This window comes from Mus caroli, chromosome 13 (genome assembly GCF_900094665.2).
Source record: "Mus caroli chromosome 13, CAROLI_EIJ_v1.1, whole genome shotgun sequence".
Taxonomy (NCBI): Eukaryota; Metazoa; Chordata; class Mammalia; order Rodentia; family Muridae; genus Mus; species Mus caroli.
Window position 1 is genome coordinate 32,324,729 of NC_034582.1, and position 18,073 is coordinate 32,342,801.

The 18,073-nt window shown below is 41.0% G+C and overlaps 1 protein-coding gene and 1 long non-coding RNA gene across 3 annotated transcripts in view; one reads left to right on the forward strand and one right to left on the reverse strand.

Moving 5' to 3' along the window:
* The window catches only part of F13a1 (coagulation factor XIII A chain), a 170,823-nt gene that overhangs the window by 84,186 nt on the left and 68,564 nt on the right, over positions 1 to 18,073 (reverse strand). For both annotated transcript variants that reach the window (XM_029484978.1, XM_021180809.2), the window contains exons 5-6: positions 16,023 to 16,141; positions 12,046 to 12,153 (exon numbers count right to left, since the gene is read on the reverse strand). In XM_029484978.1, coding sequence (XP_029340838.1) covers positions 12,046 to 12,153; positions 16,023 to 16,141 — 227 coding nt within the window. The remainder of the gene's footprint in view (positions 1 to 12,045; positions 12,154 to 16,022; positions 16,142 to 18,073) is intronic.
* Positions 7,276 to 17,428, forward strand: LOC110308341. The gene is made up of 4 exons (XR_002379549.1): positions 7,276 to 7,476; positions 11,003 to 11,210; positions 14,819 to 14,877; positions 16,128 to 17,428. It is a non-coding gene; the product is annotated as an uncharacterized LOC110308341 (long non-coding RNA).

Here is an 18,073-nt window from a genome sequence, read left to right on the forward strand (position 1 = left end):
CACACACACACACACACACACACACACACACACACACACACAGAGAAAAGTATAGAGTATAGTCTGGTGGGAAAGAACCTCTATGTGTATCTGAGAAAAGGAGTGGTTTCAGAGCATATACACAACAACTCCATCTCTGTAATTATAACACAACCCATCAGGCAAACAGCCATTGACTTGGGAAGACATTGCACTGAAAGAGGTATATGAATGGCCAGAAGTGTATGGAAAAGTGTGCACCTCACTGCTCATCAGAGAAAATAAAATTAAAACAGCAATTGGATGCAGCTATGTTCAACACACTAGGTTTGACAAATCACCAAGAACAGAAAAACCTGCAAGAAAAGTAGACTGTCGTGAGTTTCTGGAGGAATGTGAAGCATATGACTGTTATGTCTGACTAACCCTGTGGATGTTGCTGAGAGAGAACTGCTGGTAATATCCCACTCAGCTGTGGGCCTTGTGTGTAAGGATGCTAACTAGACAGGCAAGATGTGCCCACAGGTGCCACAGTCCCAGGCCTGTTATGGGGTAATGGACCATTTTCTGATTGAATTTATGGCTGCTACACAGAAGGGAATTCATGACTGGTACTGTAAGTCTGGTCAAATGTTCATTCCTAACCCAGAATCCATCTCCAATTGATAACTGCTGGCAAAGACAAAACTTCCTTCTTCTCCAATGGAGTCTCACTGGGCATACGAACTACATTTAAGGGCAGTTTCCATGCCCAGTAGTAGATGGCCAACACAAACTGATATCGATGATACTTTTGGAGGTATTTTTTGTCTCATGAGACTTTGCCTAGACATTTCCCCCTTTACCCTACAAATATTTCACCTTTATATCTTATTTTATGCAAATTTTGTGTGTGCAAATGTGTATGTGTGTGCCAGTGTCTATATGTGTGTTTCATGCCTTTTCTTTGGTTCTTTTTTCTGTTGATTTGTTTGTTTTTTCATATTCTTATTTTATTTTACTATTGTTGTGGTTGTTATTGTTAGTTAGATGCCTGAGAGAGAAAAATGATGTGAATTTGGATGGGTAGGAAAGTGGGAAGGAAAGTGGGAAAAGATCTGGGCAGTGATGGAGGAGGGTAAACCATAATCAAAATATAGTGGATTAAACAAACAAACAAGAACCTATTTTCAATTAAAAGGTATTCCCATGGCTGTGGAGGTCACTGGTGCTAATGGGGAAGCTGCTACTGCTGTTTTGCTAAATGTACACGGTGTGCCTGTCACATTACCATCTATAGATAACTGTGCACATCTATAGAATAGTGTTGTCTGCTTTAGTCGGGGAAGCTTCTCTGTGCAGTGGTCAATGATGACCACAGAGAATCATAACTGGGCAGAAGTTCCAAGAATAAATGGATGTTGCATGTTCAGCCCCAAAGGGAACATTTCTATTGTTTCCAAGGCTCTGAGAACCTTAGGAAAGAATGGGTGGAAAGTTTAAGAGGCAGAAGAAGGCAGGGCTGGTGGGTGAACAGACTTCCAGGCACAGTATGCCCATTATACCATTGAACTCATGGCTGCTGTAATCACCTGCACACGTTCTCCATAAGAGTAGAACTGCCAACATCTTGTCATGGAATGGGCAGGGCCTTATGGGGTCCCACCTCTCTCTGAGGATTTCCACACAGACAATGGTTGAGGAGAGAGACTTTTACTCTCCTGTGATATAGCTGCTGATAAGACACACATGCTTCTACCCACTCCCTTGTAAACAACCTCGATGACACATCCTGCATTTCCTGCACAGAAAGACATGAGCCTAGAAGGGGAGCTACTTGGAAAGAGGAAAGGAATTAGTGGGAGTTGGGAGGATAAGAGAAGGTAGTGTGGATGAATATGATCAAACTGTACCATATACATGTAGGAAGATGTCAAATAGAACCCACTATTGCATATAATCAATATATGCTAGCAAAAAACATTGAAAAGACATATTTTGAATGCTCATAGCAGCTGCATAATGGTCCGAAAGGGAAATCATCTAGAAGGTCCATCAACAGGCAAATGGGTCGATGAGTTGCAATGCACGAAACAAAATTCTGTTCCTAAAGATAAAGACTTATGCAACAATTCATGGAGTGAATGAAGCCAGTCTTACTCCATCTTTATGAACCTATTTCCGTGAGGTTCCAGAGGAGGTGTGTCGAATCCAGTGCAAGAGCACACAGCAGCAGTCCTTGGGGTGCAGGCCAACCAGGAGAAAGGCAAAAGAAGTTCTGGAAACATCTATATTTTTCGAGGACTGAGTATGATTCTCAGTCACACATTATATTTATACATTTGATAGCAATGCTTTTTACTGTATATAATTCATTAATCTAAAAATATAACTAACCCTAACTTATACAACTCTATAACGAAAGACTTAACTGACCTATTATTACCGGTGTGTGTGTGTGTGTGTGTGTGTGAGAGAGAGAGAGAGAGAGAGAGAGAGAGAGAGAGAGAGAGAGAGGTGTGTGTACACTCTGATAAGGGTAAATACTTAGAGTTACTTTTCATAGTAACCATTACACTACTACAGGACATTCTTAGCTCCTGTGTTAGTAACTGAGGATTGTGGCTTGGCCACACTGTTTCTTACTAACCATGTGTGAAATTACTTAATGAGGATAAAAATGGAAACTGAGTTCTCCAGTGTCTTCTTTTCCATCACTGTATCCCTACTGGGTGCTATGGAGCTGGTTGGTGTACATCAGTTGTTCTCAGCCTTCCTAATGCTGAGACCCTTTAATACAGTTCCTCATGTTGTGGTGACCCCCCTCCAGTCATCAACTTATTTCATTATTTTAACTGTAATGTTTGCCTCTGTTATGAATCATAATGCAAATATCCAATATGCAGTTCCCAAAGGGGTCATGACCCACAGGTGGTGAACCACTGGTGTAGAACAAGTTGTCAAAAAAGATTCGAACAAAAGGGGTAGATATAAAAGGAGACAGAAAGGAAAGAAGATGAAAAGGAAATAAAGAAGGCAGAAAGTATCTGTCCCAAGAGACCCCTAGGCTATGCTACACTGTAGCCATCTGTCCTGGAGATGTTGGTCCCAGGAGACGAGAACAGCTCCATCTGCACAGCTTGGAGGGAGTGCTGCAAAGCAAGCACCCGTGCTTTAGAAATAGCCTGTGTGATTACAAAATAGATGCTGTGTTGAAACTCATTCCAGGAAGCAATTCGGGGGAAGCAGACATTTAGATTGACTATGATTATCACATTGGAGAGATAGCTTGTAATAAATGTCTGTTTTTCTCCAAAAATATGGGACAAACAGGCATAAGAAATGTAACCTTGATAATTGAGAAGCCAAGCTGTTTGCCCACAAATGGAAACTTCATTACATTGCTGGCTTTTACCTCGAGGGAAAAAAAAAATGAAGTCTGAACAGTTCACTGTCCCTCCTTGCCCCCACCTGAATTGATTCAGAATGAGAGGGTGACAGGAATTATATTTTTACTCCCAAGAAGAGGACAGGATGAGGATGCATCCAGGGATGTATAACATCCTGTTTGCATCCGTGGGGTCAGGCAGCCAGAGGTCCACTTCCAGGGCTGTGACCTTGGATAAGGCCAACTGACTTTCTGATGCCCAGACCCACTCCATCTGCACATTGCTTATTTGAGGACTAGACATATTGTCTTACAGGTGGCTATGCAGATAACTTCTGCTAGATAAAAATTGTACTTTCTCATTGCTTTCTGATTGATGTGTCATTGTTAAAAATCTTCAATAAACAGAAATGAAAATGTCCAGCAACGAGAGACCCATAGTGTCTGGTAGGGAATGGATCTGTCCTGATCTGGCTGAATCACACAAACTTCTCTGGTCATTCTGGATCCACTGGTATCTTCTACCTTTAGGAAAACCTTGACTTCAGCTTCCATTCTAGTTTAGAATCTCACCATGTTGGATTGCTATAAAGTTCTTCATTAATGTCAATGAATAGGTTCTCCAAAATGTATTTCATGGGCGTGTCTACTGATTTGGTTGTGTCCTTACTGTAGGGATTCAGAAACTATCAGTGAGCTTGCCATTTCCAGCCATTTCCAAGTGAAGAATGCTTTTTCTGATGCGTGTGCATGAACCATGCACATAGATTACAGCAATGGAGATAAAAGCTGATAGCTTTGAAGGCAGAGTACTCTGGTCAGAGTCTCATCTTCCAGGACCCTTTATCTAGCAATGGCCAAGAGAATGTGAATTTGCAAATAAATAGTGAATGATGGAGACATGATTCTTACAACATACCAATGGAATCTTTATCTCCTCCTTCTCAGAGGTGGTAAGGACTCACATCCCTGCTCATGCACAGACAGTCTGCTAATAATTTCCTCTACCACCATAGGGAATACTGACCAGAAACTATACAAATGAGGTACAAGAATGGGGGAAATAGCCATTTTTACCTTATCATGCTTTTTGGTAAGTGCATGTTTAAGAAATAAGGACTATAGGAAGAGGTGTGCAAAAGCTCTTTGGTGGTAGAAGGTGGAGGGCAATGACCACAGTCTCTGTAGTCTAAGACAGGGGCTTTTGCATGCTTTACAGACCAAAGAGAAATTTGGTTCTTTCCTTGTAGCAATCTGAAATTTCAAACCTAGAAATTCAAATTTCAAATCTCAAAATATTAGGGGCTATATCATGGCTGATTGTATGGCCAGAGAATAGATTTTGTGCATCAATTTCTGACTTTTGGGCTTATTTGGAATGGGCAGGTGTGGGATTCCCTACTTTGAGCAAATCTTAAAATGTAACCTGGATATTTGTAATTGAGGTTTATTGCATAAAAATGTAAAACATTTCCTCAACATAACGCCATCATTCAAGATAGGCAAGGAACCAACCAAAAGAAAGAAAGAAAGAAAGAAAGAAAGAAAGAAAGAAAGAAAGAAAGAAAGAAAAGCACAAAACAAAACACCATCCCCTGTGGAGTTGCTTGGCAACATGACAAAGTAGTGATGATGCAACTGTGTCTTTATCACGGATGGAAAAATATTCTAAGAATTGAAGAGTAAAGGAGGAGAAAGATGGGCTAGGTGAGAAAGTCTTTATTTTCAGTTGATCTTGACAGTGGCAGGGGACTTGAGGATCAGGAGCTGCAATGCTGTTGTCTCCAAGGTCCGAGGAACCTAAGGCCTGCCTGCAGCACGGTCAGTTTGATTTACTAGCTGTAGTTCCAACTTTTCTTTCTTTCTTTCTTTCTTTTTTTTTTTAAATAGCACTAAAGACTACACAGACCATCGATTGGTGGAAAAAGTTCAATCTTGAGTTAATTCCCTAAAGGCATAGTCAGAGCAAGGCATTAATGTGGATTAATGATGGCATCGTAGCTCGATATTAGCAAAAGACCATGGTTAAAAATAAATGTGCACACCTCAAGGGAGGCTGGGCCGTCTGGACTGATGGAGGTGTGAAGCCCTGGAATTCAAAATATGTAACTTTGTTGATATTTGTTTCTTCTTTTTAATCTTCTCAAATTGCTCATCAATTTAGCTTAAAAAAAACATAATTGAATCAAAATATAGGGTCCTGGGATCAAGGGACTATAAATGTTGAGACATCATGGGACAACTATTAGTTGGGTAACCTAATGTTGTCTGACTTGTAAAACAAGTGGCCCCAGAGGAATGTATTTCAGTGCTCCTTTCCGGCTATATTTCCCTCCAGTGCACTTGGTACCCAGTCATCTGCATAGCAGACTCACCGTGGATAAAGACTTTCTGTGAATAACAGCAGGGCTCCTTGTCAACTACTCCCATTATCCTTTAACCCGATAGCTCGATACTCTGCATAGGCCCAGATGAGAGTGCAGTTAAACTGAAGAGGTTTTGTTGTTCTTGCTGTTGTTGCTCCCATATGACCCTATGCTTGTTTCCACCAGAAAATTTTCTGTGTTGCATCAGACTTTCTATTTCTATGTCAATCTTTTTCATGACAGTATAAGCTCTGTGAGGGCAAGAACCCTGTTTGGGTTACCATCATACTCAATGCCCAGATACTTGCTGAATAAATGAGTTGAGATTTACCAGTATCAGTAGCATCACTACATTACTGTCACTATTGTCACCATTCCCGCCATCATTCCTACTGTTCCCACAATGACCCTCATTACCACCATCACTATTGCCAAGATCACTACCATTAACACATCTGCACCACCACTACCCTCATCCTCACCTTACATCCCCTTACCAACCATCCCCATTTCTATAAGCACTACTACTACCACATCACCATTGTCACCACCATGATATCACTACCACTGCCACCATTACATCATTGCCACCACCATCACTACCATTCCCATCCTCTGCACAATCATCCTCAACATTATTGTTGCTATTACCTTAAGCTCTATCACTATGATGTCACCATAAATATCACCACCACCATGGTTACCACTACTGTTACCCTAAGCACACTCACCCTCACTGTCACTATTCCCATGACTGTCACAGCATCACGACCAATACCACCCTTGACTCATCATGGTCATCGCTATTACCATCACCACCACCACCATCACTAACACCATAATCATGGTCACTACCAATACCACCCTTGACTCACCATGGTTATTGCTATTACCATCACCAGCACCACCATCACTAACACCATAATCACTGTCACTGCCACTGTAACCACTATCACTGCCACCATATTACCAACACTATTGCTGTCATCATCTCTAGTACCACAGCACATTTGGCATCTAATCCTCTTGGGGACCTCTTTTCCATTGACCCCAGATTCAGATGTTCTGACTCATGCCTTTCTTCACTTATCTCCTTTCTTGAAATCCACTTATTCTTAGGGATTTGTTCTTTTCTAGGTGACAGCCACACAATTTGATACAGTAATTGTGCTATTGGCAATAATATGCTGGCAGAGATGCTCTGAAGCAATATGTTTTGAGAGAAAGGACAGTGCCTGGTTCCAGCTCAGCTACTTATTTCCCACATGACCTTGAATGAATGACATCACTTCCAAAGGCTTCTGCTTTCTCATCTCAAAGACCCCTGGAGAGTCTTCTAGACCCCGTGAGATGATTTTGATGTAGATCTTCTATAGACAAAGATGATGTGTGTGTAGGCAGGGCATTTAGGGCTTGAATGATGACTAAGCAGGCAGGTATTTTCACTAAGAGAGGCCACTGCAGCAGCAGTAGCTGCATCCCCTGGGGAAGGTGCCAGAGCCAATCAGTCATGGATTAGAAGCTGGCTTGACAGGCAAACACCAGCAGTAAGGACAAGCTATTGTCACAATGGTCTCCTCATTCCAGGACTGCTCTGTTCTTTCCACAACCCATCACAGCACAAATGTTTTTATTGTTAGGGTCTCAGAGACCTCTGGGGTTTTAGAATACATGTCCTCTGGGGTCTTAGAGCCTATGTCTTTGGGGTCTCAGAGCCTGTATCCAGATGCTTCATTGAAACATAGGGCTGCAACTGAATGCCAGGTGAGTGAGATACCTTTTCATATGGTCCAGCTCATCCTTAACTTTTCCTCAATCTTCCCATCAAGACTCTTGGAGGGTACTGTCACACCAGAAACAAGGCCAACAATGGCTTTTAAAGGAAGGAAGTGTAACTTGGAACAAATTCTTTGTCTAATTTCCTGTTTTCCCTCTTTTCTCTCTTAAATGAATCTACAATATAACATTAGTAAAACGTAGCATTCGTTGCTTAGGTGATTTTTAAATTAAACTTCATCCATGTGTGACCATAACATTTCAGACTCAGTCCCCAGTCAGCAAGATTATAGGAGTTTAGGTTGTTCTTTCATTTGGGAAAGACCAGTGTCTCTTGACTTCCAGATACTTATCAATTCTCCCTGTGTTCTCATCAGAGGGAAGCAATAGCAAATAAAAATAACCGGAGCAGATACTGAATATATAAATGAAAAAAATAAGAAAATGTTCATGAGAAGAACAAAATAGATCTTGCTAACAGTGTTTGTTTGGTCATTTGAATATGCTTGGCCCATGGGAAGTGACACTATTAGGAGGTGTGGCCTTGTTGAAGTAGGTGTAGCCTTGTTGGAGAAAGTGAGTCACTATGAGGGTAGGCTTCAAGTCCTATGCTTAAGCTCCACCCAGGGTGGAAGATAGTCTTCTCCTGGCTGTTTTCAGGTAAAGGTGTAAACTCTGAGCTGTCCAGTGCAATGTCTGCCTGGATGCTGCCATGTTTCCTGCCATGATGATAATGGACTGAACCTCTGAAACTGTAAGCCAGCCCCAATTAAATGTTTCCCTTTGTAAGAGTTGTCATAGTCATGGTGTCTCTTCACAGAAATAAAGCCCTTACTAAGGCAAATGGGAATTTCAGATGTTTGGCTAAAGAGAGAAAGCTTAATTTGAAAAAGGAAGAAGTATGTCCTGGATTTAAGTGCTCTTCCCTGATTCACATGGCTAACGGCAGAACCAGAGCCAGGACTCCATCTCCTGATACAGCTACAGGCCCTCCTGTGCAAAACAATTTCCCTGGTCTCTTCAACAAAGCATGGAAAACAGAATTGAATGAAGCCTATTATGCAGGCAAGAAGAAGGTGTTACCTCCATTCTATAGGTAGGAAAACTCAGCACAGACTCCATCTTTGTTAGGGGGTTTATACACCAAGGAACATTTGGCCATATCTGGAGACATTCTTCAATGTTTCAGCTGGCATATTATGGTGTGTTCATGGAATTTTTGAATAGAGGCTCAGGGATGCCATTGGGCAATTTATTGCACACACTATCAGTACAGCAGCCATCTGAGGGTGGATACACTGTACCACAAAGATTTTCATCAGAAAGTTGTCTGAAAAGCCAAACTCATTATTTATCATTTGAAAGCTTGTTATCACTTTTGTGTTCCTATAGCCTCATACATAGCCATTTTCCTGCCATCTCCTTGCCAATCTATGTGCCATGACCACAGAAAGCCAGTTTGTCTTTGGGGCTCCAGTCATGCGCTCCTGTGCTATACTCATGCCTGTTTTACTTTCTTCAAGTCTCCAGCCAGAGCTAGGCTGCTTCTCCTCATGGCTTCCAGGAGCTTCTGCCTGCAGTGACTCCATTGTGTATGAAATGGAATTCATATATAGTTTGTGTAGTCCTCTGGAAGAGTTTGCAGGCCATATGCATCTCCTGGTATCTATGCATGGACTCCGTGGTCCTCTGGAAGGGTTTGCAGATCATATGCATGTTCTGGAATCCATGCACAGTCTGTGTGGTCCTCCTGAAATGATTACACATCTCATGCACCTCTGTTCTAGCACATCTGTTCAGTGTTAGGGATGAGATGCATTTGAAACGGCCACAAAACTATCAGAGGTTTGGGGCCAGCTCAGGAGAACAACATGGCCATCTAACTGTGAAGTCTGATTTTGGCTGGATTCATCCAGCTTCAAATCTGTTCTTGTTGTAGCTTCCAAATGCATCTTTTCATATCTTAAGAAAAATCTTTAACTGGGAAATAAGAAGGTCTGCCCCCTTCACATATACCTTTGTTCTTTACTTAACTTTATGCTGAAATCCCACTGTGTGTTTCCAGTGATCATGTAGGGTCTGTCTATATGATCAGAAAATTGTTTTTCTACGCATCACCATCTTAGTCAGTTCTGGAGGCTCCTTGTTTTAGCTTTATAAATCACTACAGCTGAACAGATTTTGGAAAGACTCACAAAAGCTATTTTGAGGATTAAAGGGGATAAGAGGGGTGAAGAGGTTTTCTCAACTATCGAACTTTCTATTCTGTGAAGAGTGGCATGGGGAACAAGGGGAAGTGGAGCTATCACTTCAAATTGCTCAGAGCAGTACCTATGTCCTTTAACACCCAAGGTCATCGCTTCCAGAAAGCAAACCAAACCTCAACCACATTATTCTCTATGCAGATTTTATCTCCCTGGTTCCAGGCTGTGTAACCGTGATGATCATTTTCCAAATTAGAACTTTAGAGAGAGGCTCTTTAGAGCTAATGCCATTTTGAGGCAATTTAAATTGGTGTTATGCCTGGTCAGAGGCAGCCACAGACAGTGTGGGTTAGACTGTCTCCTTTTGCTTTCCTCTGTGATGATTTGGATTGGCTTGTGATTTCTGCATTTGGTAGAAGTATGCACAGTGAGTGTGTAAGGTCAGGTTGAAGACTGTTATTTTAGAATGAATAAGAGGGAGACAGTTCATATCTTATCACTCCTTCTTCTTGCTTCTCTTCACTGCCACATGTCATGGTTGCTTCTAAGGGGAACTAAAAAGAATTAAAAATTAAGAAAAGAAGAAGGGTGGCTTCTTTTCCATGTAGATAACTGTTCTGGTGTGTGATGTACAAAGATGCTCTCCAGAGATTGCCAAAGGCTTTAGGACTAAATTATCTTTTCATCACACCATGCAAATAACATCAGAAAACAAAACTTATTTATTTTATGCATCTAAATACACATGTTTATTATTTGGCAGTCAGAGGTTGAATACTCCTTCCCCAGGGCTTCATACATGTTAAGGAGACCCTCTAAGCTTTTACCGCTAAGCTGTGCCTCCAGCCCCAAGCTGTCCTTAGATGTTAGGTTTTGCTTTCCTGTTATAAGACCCAGCACTTCTTAAATTTCCATGTAACTCAGTTCTTAATAAAGTCAGAGTCTCTATTTTTAGCACCTAGTCAGAATATACACACTATATCTTCCCTGGCCATGTAATTATGTGTCAACAAAACTGATTTTGTTTGACTCAAAAGATGCACAAAACAAAATTGAAGATAAAATCCTTCCAGGGAGAATTTTTTTTTTTTAGAAGATGTAAAGGCATTGGCAATATAACGATGTTCTCTATTCAATCTTCCTATGAGATAAATGTGGCCTACCATAACTGAGTAATACTGTGCTCCTGGACCAACCAGACTTGATGCTCATTATGTACCAATGATTGTCTGAGTGCGAGGGATACAGTACAGCTTAGGACCAGGTAGTCCTTTAGTTAACTTCCTAACCTGATCCTTGCCTTCTTGCAGATGTTTTGGGGTCCCCTACAGTGACTCATGTGAAAGGGAGAATGCATTCACAGGTGGGGTTGGTGGACCTAGGTTCTGGCAAAAGCTTTATCACCAACAAGCTCTCACCATCCTGTTTTCTTGCTTGTGTAAGTGATGGAAGTGATGACTAGCCGCTCACTTATCTTAGAATATTTCCAGGGAGAAACCAACATCCACATCATAAGAGGTAAAGCTCTACAGTGTGGTCCCGTTGCAAAGAAACTAGGGTTTTACTGAGTGTTTATTTATTCATACAACATTCATTTTTGTTATTTGTATATACGTGTTGGGGTGTTGTACACATGAGTACAGATGCTCTTGGCGGCTGGCAGAGGGTATCAGATCCCCTGGAGCTCAAGTTACAGCCACTTGTAGGCTTCCTGATCTAGTGTTGGGAATTGAACTTGGTATCACACTCTATATTGAATCAACTCTCCAGCCCTAGCCATTTATTTCCTTACTGTTTCCACAAGTGTAAACATGGAGAAAAGTCATGTCTGAGCTAGCAATCTGTATTCTGTGTTTGACTGGTTGGTCATCTGATTACAGTCATTAACATTTTTGTTGTGGTCATTTCTTAATCTCCAGACAAGAGATTCTTAGATGCTCAGGGGTTGTCAAGATGGCTCAGTGGGTAAAGGCACCTGACACAAAGCCAGACAACCTGAGTTCAATCCCCTGGACACATAAGATGGTCAAGGAGAACTGACCCCCACAAATTATCCTCTGAGGTCATACACATGTGTGAGATCACACATATACACATACACACATAAAATAAATATATACAACATGATAAAAAGATTGCATATTTAGTTGTTTAATGATATCTATTATCTTCTGGAAGCAGAGCCACATATAGATCTGATTGAAATTTTTCATTTTGTAGCATATGGAAAAGAAAGAATTCAAGGCCAACCAGGCACCCTGAACTCAAACGTAACACATCTTTCTGTGAACTAACTTCTATTCTGACACCAATGGCCCCCACACTAGATTTAGTCATCAGCACTGCCTCTTACCATTGCTGATCCAACTCGGCTGACTTTGATGGGGTTGCCTCTGCCAGAAAGGTCCATCTCAGCTTTGTCCATCACATACAAGCAAGCATCCAGGATGCCGTCTTCAAACTGTTTGGGAGATAACAATGAGAGACTATTTAATCTCCATTTAACAAAACAAGATGCGCTGAGTTCAAAAATAAGATGCCACCATAGCCTACGGCTTAGAAATGTGGAGGGACCGCCTGTAACTTTTAGCATGAACTATTGAAGAGAAGGAAAGAATGCATCCTTTTTTTTTTTTTTTTAACTTTTCAGTAAAGGAGAACCATAAAGGAAGCCAGAAATCTGAACAGAACCAATAGAGAGCCGATGTACTCAAAAACCACACACTGACTCAAGAGTCTTTAGAACACTCTACAAGTTCATTAAGATCCTTGCAACAGCGCTGGAGAGATGGCTCAGCGGTTAAGAGCACTGACTGCTCTTCCATTGGTACTGAGTTCAATTCCCAGCAACCACATGGTGGCTCACAACCATCTGTAATGGGATCCGATGCCCTCTTCTGGTGTGTGTCTGAAGACAGCTACAGTGTACTCACATACATAAAATAAATAAATCTTTAAAAAAAAAAAAAATCCTTCCAACAGATGGATGCATTGCCCAGAACACAGTGATTTTTTTCAGAGTCACTTGGAAGTCTTAGGGCCTCAAAAACAACTCAAGTTTCTATTTTCTCTTATTTTATTATTATTATTATTATTTCTTTTGTTTAAGATGGCTGTCTGTTTCCTAATGAGAGACTGTAAGAAGGAATGTGGATTTGGTTGTGCGAGGAGGAGGGGAGGATCTGGGAAGAGTTGGGGGAGAGGAAACCAAATCAGAATATATCATGTGAAGAAAAAATCTATTCTCAATTAAAAAAAATAAAAGACTATAAAGGACTGTCAGGTGTGCCACAGGAAGGTACTCCAGCTCATTTTCTTGTGCATGAAACAGGAAAAGACCTCATGTAGTGAAAGTTCTTGACACCCTGCTTTGAGACAAGGTGATTTCTAGAGCCTGGGAGGGCATTTTAGAGAAGCATTTTAGTACGTGGTAGAGGGCAGGGTGGGACTGGGGCTGGGAGCTAGTTCAATTTTCTTGGAAAGGATCACTCCTCACAGGTGCTTCTAGAATTGACTTAAAAGAGAATAAAAGCCAAATTAAAAAAAAAGCACAGCATGAGGACATTTTAGCTCCACTGTACTACAAATATAGTAGAAGATTCCTTTCAATATAGAAACATTGGATATTATCCACCCAAGTATTATGACAGAAACTACAATCTTAATGGCTAATTACTATGTAATTGCTTATTAAATCTAGCTAGAGTACTGAATATGGTGTATCCTAGAGAGCTGGGATATACAAAATAATATGTAATTTAGGCACGCAAATAATTACGTTCATGGATATATACATAACCCATTATTTTTGGGTCTCACCTAACAGCCTATCTCAATTGGGTTAGCCAGTAACCATGGCATTAATGGCACCATCAGAGAAATTATTGTTTCCCTGCATCTCAGCAAACAAGGAGTTTGTTGTGTTATTTTGTCGGAATGATCTAAGGTGATGGCCTTGTTGAATAATGACACAGTCTTTTTTTTTTTTTTTTTTTCCTTACTCAAAGTCACACTTGCCAAGTGTAACCTGACTGTGCTGGGATGCCATCCTAATTCTTCTTGATTCCTTTTTGATGACTTTCCCCTTTACTAGCTACCTAGACAGCATCACATTAGGATCACAAATGGCCTCACACCTGGTGTAGTTTGGAAATGATTTGTGTCTTCAGAAGAGTGACATTGAGTTGATAGACCCTTTAGGAGTGGCTGATGTGAGCTACTGAAGTCACAGGAGCACTGACTTGCCTTGAGAAGGGAAGAATGCAGTCTCCAGAAGTGAATTGCTTCTCTCCAGAGCTGTTGTTGTACAACAAGGCTAGCCTATATGCCTGGCCTGTTATGTGCATTGTTAGTTCCTCCTTTCTTTCTCTATTAAGTTGTAATGACATTAAGGGGATCTTTGCAGAGGTTGACCAGATGGAACTGCCCAATCTGGCACTTTAAGCTTCCAAAACAATGAGGTACATAAATCCCTTTCTTTGATCAAGAATCCAGCCTTAGTTTTTCTTTTATAGCAACAGAAAACAAAGGCAGCACCTAAAGGCTAGGTCATGGGGACTGGAGGCAAGGGTAACTGACAATCAATAATAAAGGTTGCATGTCACTTAGAAAGAGGTAGGATGGTGACTAGAGAGTCAGACATGAATTAAAAAACAAATCAAGTCTCATAGACTATATTTTCACAGGACATCAGAGATGCAGATGGGCAAGCCCAAATACAGAATGTAATTCTTAGGGGTCAGGGTGAAGCTAGTCCCTAAACTGTGCATGGTGATAAAAGTTCCTGATGGGATTGACAGTTATACTGCGAGAGGGATACAGGGAGATTCCATTTGAGCTTCAGTTGCCAAGGCAATATTATGGGACCTACTGTAATCAGATACCAAGAAATCTCTCCCTGGAAAATCAGAGCAACAATGCTCAGTTCCAAGCATTTCTTCCAGACACCCCTGAGGGATAAAACACTCATCCCTTTCCTGTTGATAACCAACTAATATGTCCAGATCACAGGACATTTATGTATCTGTGGAAATGTCACTTAAACCAGAGTCAGAAATACCAAGATGAAATAGTTCAAATTATAATATCTTAAGGAATTACTGTTATCTGCTTTTGTCCCTACATAGTAATTTGAGATTGCAACTGACAGGAACACCTCTGGATATTTTCTGAAAAAAAAATCTAAGTAAGGCATCCTTGGAATATTTTTTCCTTAACAACTATTGTTAATAGACTCACTCACAATTTAAAATATATACATTGATCTTCTCCTTTTAAAATGCCTTTCATGGCCCAGTCGGCCATCATTGGGAGGAGAGGCCCTTGGTCTTGCAAAGATTATATGCTGTATTCCAGTACAGGGGAATGCCAGGGCCAGGAAGTGGGAGTGGGTGGGCTGGGGAGCAGGGTGGGGGGAGTGTATAGGAGACTTTCAGGATAGCATTTGAGATGTAAATGAAGAAAATACCTAATAAAAACTGTTTAAAAAAAACACCTTTACTACTATTTAAAGAAGTGTTAAATGACTCCCTAATAGAGCTAAGAGAAAGGGGAACAAGATAACATGGAAAGAAGTGCTTACATGTATTCCTTGTAATTATTTTTATTCCTTTGTTATTATTCTATCCTTATAAAAATCTTCCAAATGCAAAACAAAAATATTAAAATGTCTTTCATTACATTTTTGCTTATTTAGTGGTATGTGTGTGTGTGTGTGTGTGTGTGTGTGTGTGTGTGTGTGTGAGAGAGAGAGAGAGAGAGAGAGAAAGAGAGAGAGAAAGGGGGAGTAGCACATGTACTGTGGTGTCCAGCGAGGTCTAGGGACATTTTGGGGGTGTCAGATCTCTCGTTCTACCTTGTGGCGTCCTGTTAGTTTGGAGATGAGTTTCTTTACTCGCTGAGCCATATCACTGCCCCTAATACTTTTTTGTTTTGAAAGTATTCCTTTAAATTTGGTGCACTCTGCTATATTCTTTTCATTAAAATATCTCTATAAGCAAAAAAAAAAACTTTCAGCCCATTTCAGGTTAAGTAATGAGACTTCATGGTTTCTAAGTTGCCACAGTATAACTCAGGCACTGCCGTGTTATCCGTAGTCTCCCGATCTCTGGGACATTTGTAATAAGAGGAAGATTGGTGGCTCCAGCTGATAAATTATGCAGTTGTCTCTCTAAGTTCCCACTTCCATGCACTCTGTCTTGGAGTCTCAGATCCTGAAAAGCAGGAAATTATGCTTTTCTAATATCGATGGATGGCACCCGGCAGTAATAAATGTGACAAAAAATATTAGGGAAAACTGTCCTTGACAGTGATGAATTTTAAGTGGCTCACCTGGCCATAGCTCCAGCTTCTGCTCTTGATGTCTTTGAAGTCCCCATAAAATATCACTCCAATGTCATTCAGAACGTACTCTTCTCTTTCCTTCTCATCATCCAGATACACAGCATCCTCTGCATCAGGATGGGAACACAGTGACCTTTAACCAACCACTCTGATTCCAAACCCCTGCAAGTTCACGCTGTTACTAGTCTGAGAGTCAATCTACCCAGAGAAAAGATAAGTGTTTTCTTTCTCAAAGCATAGCTCATTCCCCAATATTTTTAGCCACAGTGAACATAATCAGTACCAAAGATCAGTCTGTAAATGAGGACATTTGTCTGCAAAATGCTGACAAACTCTGGCTCTGGATGTCTTGAAGCACAATTAAATTGACATGTCTCATTAAACATTCTATGATGTGGTGCTCCGTGGACTCACAATCAGATTCCGTGGTGCTCAGGCAAATTTCCAACCTGCTGAAAAGTAGCTCAACTGAAAAGGATGCTTGAAATAAATCTGGGACATGTTGGGGTGTGTGCAAGCATCATTTGCTATCCCTCACTGTGGTCTACTGGTTGGAAAGAGGAGGCAGGCTGTCGGTTATCTCTTAATGAAAATTCCTTGTGGATGCATTGCTAGGTGTGTGAGTCCAGCAAGCCTGCTCAATTAGCTTCAACCATTGCAAGGCCCTTTTGGTGGTTCTAATCTTAAGGCCTCGCTCCCACCTACTTAGCCAGCTGTCTGGTACGTATTCCTAGGCTTAGGAAAGCATCTTCCACACTGACAGGATCATACAGGTGTAGACAATACTCAGGTAAATTTGCATTAACTGAAACAAGGCCAGTCCTGGCTCTGACTGAGGGTAAGGTTTATTGGGGTTTTCTGTTCGTCTCCCATCTGTATATTAATTAGTCTTTAAAGTTGTGTCCTCTTCATTCTCTGATCCATTAAAGAATCTCTAGTCTCTATTTTAGGTAGTAATACTCAACTCTGGCTGAACATTACAATCACCTGGAGAGATTTACCAATGAAATTCTCAATAAATAAATAAATAAATAAATAAATAAATAAATAAATAAATAAGTTCCTTATTTGATGTTAAGACTTAGATTTTGTGGGTGCTCCAAAGGTCAATGCATTACTGGTTTAGTCTCTGGGCTGTGTCAGTATCAGGGATGCTGGAGCATTTATACATCAGGGGCTTGAGGAAGCAAGTGAGGTCACTAAGAGACTGAATTTGAATGGGGTTTTCAAACCTGGTCCCTTCCTCTTTCTTTTTCATTTCCCAGCTATTGTGGACAGGTTCTTCACCATGCACTTTTGCCACAATGTTCTGCCTCACCACAGCCTGCAGCCAATAGTCCAAGTGACCATGAACTAAAACATCACAAACCATACACCAATAATAAACCTTTTTTAAAAAAATATGGATTTGTCTTGGACATTTTGTTTCTGCATTGCAAACTGGCTAACATGCCCATGTTGTACTCGGCATCCATCAAGTCTGAACACTAGGGTGGGATCAGATGCAGATATCAGGAGTTTGTTTTGTTTCGTAGCTTCCCCCAAATGATTCTCATAGCAACCAAAATCACACCCCATCACTACTCCAAGACTGGCTGAAAGACAAGCAACATCAGTATCCTTGGTGGCCTAAGAAAAATATCAGTCCTCTCTCGCTTTGGGTCCCCTCCTACACCCCTTAGTCTTAGAGAGTCAGAGTTTGCATGACAACTCATGGGATTGTGGGGAAATCATAAGCATGGTGGGGTCTGGCAGGGTGTGCTTGGTCCTCATTCCACCCTCACCTGCAGTTTTCATTGAAGCCTTGGGAACTCCTTCGCGTATTCTCCAACAATTTCTTGTAACCTTTCTTCCCAGTCTTTGCCTCTTACTTCCCATTTTCATGGATTCATGTAACACACACACACACACACTCCATGACTATTCTCTCATTATACATTCCCCATCTCAGCTGATCCTCCTGCCTTTAGCATCGCAACGGCTCTATAGCTGTGCACTATTGCTCTCAGTTCTACCTGATACATCTTTATCTAAATCAA